Source organism: Carassius auratus, chromosome 13 (genome assembly GCF_003368295.1).
Source record: "Carassius auratus strain Wakin chromosome 13, ASM336829v1, whole genome shotgun sequence".
Classification (NCBI taxonomy): domain Eukaryota; kingdom Metazoa; phylum Chordata; class Actinopteri; order Cypriniformes; family Cyprinidae; genus Carassius; species Carassius auratus.
Genome location: NC_039255.1, coordinates 4,866,287 through 4,873,307, shown reverse-complemented (window position 1 = coordinate 4,873,307; position 7,021 = coordinate 4,866,287). Strand labels below are relative to the sequence as shown.

The following is a 7,021-nucleotide window of genomic DNA, read 5'->3' as shown; positions in this document are numbered from 1 at the left end:
TTTGTTTGTTTTTACAAACTGGAATGCAAGATGAAATAAAAAACGCATTGAAATTTATGAAGTTATGAAGACTTCTATTTTAAGTGCTCTACTTGTATATTTTTAGAAACTAGAATACAAGTTAAAAATGAGCAACCATGGTTTTGCATTGTTTTCAACTTGAGCTCTGTACAATGAATTAGGACAATTCTTCACATTACCGTTTAGATTTATTATTTTAGCAAACGTTTTTATCCAAAGCAACTTTGCTACACAGAATATATTTTTTCTCAAGGCAAAGTTCTACATGATGCTGGAAGCATAACCCGCTGAATAAAGCAAACAGTGCATGTCATTTGACTATAAAAACCTTCCTAAGTGGTTTCTTTTGATTGCCGTTGCGGGCAGTACAAATCATAAAAAGTCCATTAATTGTTGTTATCATATCATTTATATATTTTAATCACACAAATATCTTTACAGTTTGCTTTAATTAAAAATAGAGTACTGATAACCATCTAAATCAATATTGATGTGTTGAATCATAAAATGCTACTTTTACAGGATCCATATGCTCAGTGTTAAGTGCAATTTCTGACTACGTATTTACAATACAGTAATTTACTGCAAGAACAATAAGAAGTTCCTTATAAAGGGAAACAAAAGCGATCTGCCTATTGTGATGACCCAGGGAATAAAGTCTTAAATAGCAGAATGTACAATAAAAAACATCCCTACGGTGCAGTTTATCTGCATCCGTCCAGGAAATACGATCAGTCCTTTTATTGGCGCATCCTTCCTTGGAATCAGTTTTCCTTTTCCGCCACTGCATGTGTGTCTGCATGTGTGCATGTGGTGTGTGTGGAGCAGAGAGCAGTTTTGCGGGGTCAGCGCGGTTGGCAGGTGTGGAGGTTTCGGCTTTCTGCTCCGGGTTTCTCTCTCTGGCCTCGGCAGGTCAGTCCGGAGCCGCAGTCGCAGCGCTGGAAGATCTCCAGACTGTGAGCTCCTTTCCGCCGGTGACGTGTACACACCTGCCCTTCCGTCAGCACGGGCTTACAGATCCGTGACCAGAAGTGTCGGGCGCAGCAGAGCCCTTTCAAACAGTCCAATGACCTGAGACATGTCTCTCCCTCACCACCTGACAGAGACGAGAAAAGATTTGAAATCAGATCAGCATCCTCCAGATTTGTGCGATATCAAGACTTGAGCAGATCAATTAGGGATCTTATTTCAGAAAAGAGGTGAGAAGAGACCAGAACAGAGAGGATGAGAGGGGAAAACAGGAGACTAAAAAGAGAGACTAGATGAGATGAAACGAGAAAAAGTGAGCTTAGATGAAAAAAGGAAAAGACAAAGGAAAGAAATATGAGATAAGACAAGATTTCAAAAGTCCTTTATAAGGCAGCTCAATAGATGAGACAAATAATGGGCAAAACAGAGGAGATGAGAAAAGATGAGACACGAAGACAGGAGCAGAGGCATCTTTCAAGGAAAGATGAGGGGGAACAGAAGAAAACAGAAGAGAACAGAAGAAGAAAGTAGATGAGCTTGGAATATATGATGAGAGGAGACATGATGAGAGCAAGAAAGGAGAAGAGGCTAGTGGAGACAAAAAAACAAGTACAAGAAAGGAGAAAAACAAGAGAAAAGACTAGAAGGAAGGAGATAAAATGAGAGGAGAAGAGAAGAGAAGAAGAAGGAGGTGAGATGAAGCACAAGAGACAGATTTGACACCTTTGAGTGGCTGCTGGGCTTTCGATAGGCTGGGGGTTCTTTTAGGATGTGTTAAGTTCTGCCCACGTGTTACAGTCACACTAGGCTCATCCGTGTTTCCAGGCGGTTGAGTGGCATCTACCGTGCCGACAGCATCTGTATCAGCAGGTTGACACACACCTGAGAGAGACATGAATGAGAAAATGAATCTTCATACAAACTATAACTGAACGAACTAGTGAAAACATAAGAGGATCTCTGGTTTGTACCATTGATGCATCGGTTTCCAGCGCAGCACATGCCATCACGAGCGCAGCGCTTCCTCCGCTTGCGGCACGAGAGACAAACTCCGCGAGAGCCGTTACAGAACTCACCGAGCCTGCACTCATCATCAGCGGCGCAGTGCGGAGACTGTGAAAGAGGAAATAATCATGGGAAACTTTATTTAAACGGCTCCTTTTAAAAGCAATATTAAAAATAAATACGTTTTATGTAATGAAAACCCTTAAAAATAATCTCAAATGGAGTCCTTTTTTTTTTTTTTTTTAATCCTCTGTGCGTTTGAGCATCCCGTGAGCACGTACCGCCGGAGCGTGGCTGTCTGCGGCGCCGGTCACGCGCGGGCTCGCGCTCACTGCGTCACTCGGACTGGATGCTGCAGGCAGATGCCGGATGGAGTTCCGTAACACAGGTCCAACTTGAGCATCTGCAGTGATTCCTCCCCAAACCGCGAGATAAACGGGCACAACTGTGAGCAGTGAGAGCATGTTCCGCATGGTCTTCTCCGGCAGTCTGTCACGCGTAATGTCCAAACTCCACAGCACTTCATGTGTCTCCAAGAGTTTTATACATGCGGGACTGTTTGTATATTCCCGCCCCTTTTAGAAGACTGTACGAGCGCATCAAACACGCTCTCCACCGCCCCTCTCATCGCCTGCGCAGACAGGCTGGATGAACTCAGTCTGCGCAAACGATGGGAATAGTTCTTCTGAGGCGCGCAGCATCCCCGACTCATGAATATTAATTAAGCTCCGCAGGCTGTGCTGCGTACAGTTCTATTGCGTAACCTAATGAATATTCAGAAGCCGCGCCCTCGTTATCATAGAGAGTCGTGATACCTCTTTCGCAATACTTGTGCGTAATTACCGTTGCGCCCCCTCACAAACAGACTGACAACTTAAAGTGCTTAAAGTGGAATTTAAGGGATATCATTATACACGACAGTACCTGTCAGCAGACCTCTCTGGTAACTAGCTTTAGAGCTTAAACCTGATCATTTTTCTGTCAGCACATAAAGATAATATGCACGTTAATGCTTCATGCGTTTATCTAACTCACTGCAATAACAACATATCTTCCTCTTTAATTAAATAAAGTGCATCTTCTGTGGCCAAACGGAGTTTAACAGAGTTCAGGATTCACAAAGATTAGGCCTATATTAAGTGCATTAGTAGCATGGTACTTGTTGTTGAACTATGGGCAGAATTATAAATTCATAAAAAGTATAGAAATGCAAATGGAGGTAGTTTCAGTTTAAAAAAAATTAACTGAAAGAAATTAAAGTTGAATAAAAACTCCACTGACTACATTGGCCTAATTATTTATAGGCAATTTTCTAAACGAAAAGATTGTGGTGTCGAATACATTATGGAAACACCATAATCATACTTTTCTGATATGAATATTACATTTTAAAATCTTCATGCTGTTCGTTTTTTTCAGCTGTATTTGTATTAAATCACGTTAGTTTTAACAATTTCTTCCTTAAGGGGTTAGTTGAGTGATTAGATATTGCATATATATTAAAAACGAACACAAAAGTGTAACTATATTCAATTAGGTCTTTTTCAAAATTTCATAAAACTGACATTGACCTTGAGTTGGTGAATGTTATAATTGACAGTGCTCTTCACGTGAATCTTGGGTTTTGCTGGCGTTTTTGTGAAATTGAAAGGTGAATTGCTGCCCCCTACAGATCATGAGGTTTTATTGATAAAAAAAACTTTCCGAAACTTGTGACAAACCGGAAGGAGTATTTTTGGAACAAAAATACTCCTTCAAACGTACAACTTAATTTTTGAAACTTTGTCCATGTTTAGCATGGGAATCCAACTCTTTAACAGTGTAAAAAACTCAGTATGCATGAAATAGCATTTCACCCCCCCTTTAATATACAGTCATGCCCACAAATATTGGCACCTTTGGCAAATATGATCAAATAAGGCTGTGAAAATTAATCTGCATTGTTAATCCTTTTGATGTTTTATTTGAAGAATTCAAAAAATGTATCCTTTCATTGGATAATAAGAATTTAAAATGGGGGGAAATATCCTTATAAAATAAAAGATTTTCTCTAATACACACTGGCCACAATTAAGGACATCCTTTTATTGAATTATTTTCTAAACCTTCATTTGCCAGTTTAACAGCTCAAAACTGTCTCCTATAATGCCTGATGAGGTTAGAGAACACCTGACAAGAGATCAGAGACCATTCCTTCATCCAGAATCACTCCAGACCCTTCAGATTCCCAGCTTCTCCTCTTCAGTTCACTCCTCTCATTTTCTGTAGGGTTCAGGTCAGAGGACTGGAATGGCTATAGTAGAAGCTTGGTTTTGAGCTCAGTGACCCATTTCGGTGTTGTTTTTGAGGTTTGTGTTTTGAGATTTTTGTGGAAACAGTGATACGTTTTTTTTTCAGGATCATTTGATGAATATAGAGTTCAAAAGAATAGTATTTATTGGAGAAATAAATATTTTGTAAACTTATAAGATTAGGACAGTTGTTAAACAGTGAAGAATAGATAGATAGATAGATAGATAGATAGATAGATAGATAGATAGATAGATAGATAGATAGATAGATAGATAGATAGATAGATAGATAGATAGATAGATAGAGAATGAAGTATCTAAATGTGATCAATATAAATTGCTTTGCCACTTGAAGGCTTTCATATTTCACAGCTGTAAGATCACATCTGAAAGACCCAGCAGCTTCATGCCCTTAAAATATCTGTTACTCACCCTCAGGATTTATGCAAAGATGAAATTTGAAAAAAATGCCCTGATCATGCTTTTCTATATAAAGAAAGACCATGTACTGTCAAGCTTCAAATAAATATATGAATTAAAAATAATAATAATAATAATAATGTTTTTGAGCAGCAAATCAGCATATTAGAATGATTTCAGAAGGATCACGTGACACTTAAGACTAAAGTACTGGCTGCTGAACATTCAGCTTTGAATCACAGAAATAAATAACATTTTAAAATATAATAAATTCTATTTTTAATTAAATAAATGCAGTGTTGGTGAGGTTAAGACACCTTTCAAAAATTATTTTTAGAACACAAGAAGAGACTTCATGAGGGTGAATAAACAGGACAGAATGGGAATTTTGGAATAATAATAATAATAATAAAACCTTTTCACATTTCAAACATTTCAGTCAAAGACAGTGGAAGATTATGTGAGGACACAAGGGAGTGTCTAAAACAGTTGCTTTATTGTGTAAAAAAAAAAAAAAAAAAACCCTAGACAGACAGAGCATCTGATGGACAGCAGCAGGCTGAGGAGACATGCAGCTTGAGGAGCATCGCAGAATGCCGTTGATTTAAGGCACTAATATTGTTGATCTGATATGGCTGAATTTCTCAAGAAATCAGGATTATGTTGTACTTGCATTTGAATAAGTTGGTTTTAAGAAATGGCCATAGAAGGAAAAACCAATCCCACATCCGTACCTGTTCCTGTTTAAAATCCGGCTGTTCACAGTGGTCAGAACTTATCTCCTAATTCTTATAAATCTGAGACAATAAATACAGTACACTATTAATGTAGCTATGAATTTGAGGCACATCATTTCATGGGATGAAGTTTGAGAAAACCAGCACTGGGTTCAGAATATCATAAACTATAATGGCCGTCTGCCAGGACAATAAATTAACAGTGAAGAGAGGCGAGAAGATGCGTCTATGATGTCTGTGTGTGCTTGAAGAAGGTGAAACTGAGTCTTCCGATTGATGTTTTATGATGCATGTGACAGATAATCCGTTACATGTCAGGAATGCCGGCAATTCGTCAGTTTTTCGGGGTAGTGATGCTATGCTATTATGTACATGTGCTATAACAAACGAGTATTACTTAAAGAGCAACATTCAGGTCTGTCTGGACTCCTGCGACATACAGTGCGGTCTTCTTCAGAGTAGTCTGCACACGGATTGGTGAATGAAGAGTTCACAGCCAATCAGGGAGAAGAACAAATCACTGAGGTCACAAGCTCTTCCCTAAGTGGACTGTCTCCTCAGTCATCTCACAGTAAAGGTGATTATCATGGGTCAGAGGTGAACACGCACACAGACACATGCTCACACAAGAGATTCAGGTTTCGTCTTTTCATGTCTCTTTCTGCTTCTTTCCACATTTCTCCTCCAGTCCAATCTGCAGTGCAGCATCTCTATCCCAGGCAGACATCCCATGTGAGCAGTGTTGTGTGTGTGTGTGTGTGTGGGTGTTTAGGCCTGTTTAGAAGTCTGTGTCCCAGCCTGAGTTATCATCAGGTGGCGGGTCTTCGTTGTCCTCTGGAAAGCTGTCAAAGTTACTAGTGTCCGTAGATGATGTTACCTGCATGCGCACCAAAAAACAAAGAGAACCTGTTATCATGTGGCCTAAACACTATCATACAAAGGTCTGGGTTGGTCTTTTTTAAATGCTTCTGAAAGTCTCATCTGAATAAAAACACATCCAGCAATTGCATAGAGTATATTTCTGGCCTAACATTAGTGTAAAATCTGCCTTGCATAAGTATAAGCACTTACATTAGGGATGATGGGGGGCATCAGTGTCCCCTTCCTCAATCCGTCCCAGTTAAACCCTTCAAACCATCTGCAACCACGTTCATTACATTAGATGATTCACAGCACTACATCAGCTCATTGTTCATGTTTTAAAGTGAATATTCAACTCACTTGTGCTTCTGGATGTCTTTGACACCATTTTTCAAGTTTCCTAGTCTTTCAGACGGTGTGTCTCTGAGAAAAAAAAAAAAAGAGATATCTGCATTAACAAAAACCGCTAATAGACTGCCATTGGGTTTTATAGTGATGGACATACCTGCATAGCTTTTTGATGAGATTGGCAGCATTTTTAGTAATTTTTTTGGGGAATTCTATCATGTCGATGCCTCTAAGAATGATGTTGTACGTTTTCATTGGATCTGGTCCTGAAAAAGGAGGACTGAAAAATAAAGAGGAAAAAGAGATTCAAAAACCATTGCATGTGTAGTATAAATCCAGAGTCTTAATGCATTAATCACTTTGAATCCG

General features: G+C 39.1%; 2 protein-coding genes across 3 annotated transcripts in view; both read right to left on the bottom strand.

The window, feature by feature from the left end:
• Nucleotides 1–205: 205 nt before the first annotated feature.
• Nucleotides 206–2,753, bottom strand: LOC113113146 (dickkopf-related protein 1-like). The gene is made up of 4 exons (XM_026279326.1): nt 2,277–2,753; nt 1,962–2,103; nt 1,714–1,872; nt 206–1,117 (listed from the first exon to the last, which is right to left on the bottom strand). Exons 1-4 carry the CDS (start codon nt 2,466–2,468, stop codon nt 867–869), a joined length of 744 nt encoding a protein of 247 aa, XP_026135111.1. The 5' UTR covers nt 2,469–2,753; the 3' UTR covers nt 206–866.
• Nucleotides 2,754–5,172: 2,419 nt separating this feature from the next.
• Nucleotides 5,173–7,021, bottom strand: part of LOC113112406 (cGMP-dependent protein kinase 1-like) — a 51,100-nt gene continuing 49,251 nt past the window's right edge. For both annotated transcript variants that reach the window (XM_026277954.1, XM_026277952.1), the window contains exons 15-18: nt 6,810–6,932; nt 6,665–6,727; nt 6,515–6,581; nt 5,173–6,320 (exon numbers count right to left, since the gene is read on the bottom strand). In XM_026277954.1, the coding sequence (XP_026133739.1) occupies nt 6,222–6,320; nt 6,515–6,581; nt 6,665–6,727; nt 6,810–6,932 (352 nt within the window). In that variant the 3' untranslated portion in view covers nt 5,173–6,221. The remainder of the gene's footprint in view (nt 6,321–6,514; nt 6,582–6,664; nt 6,728–6,809; nt 6,933–7,021) is intronic.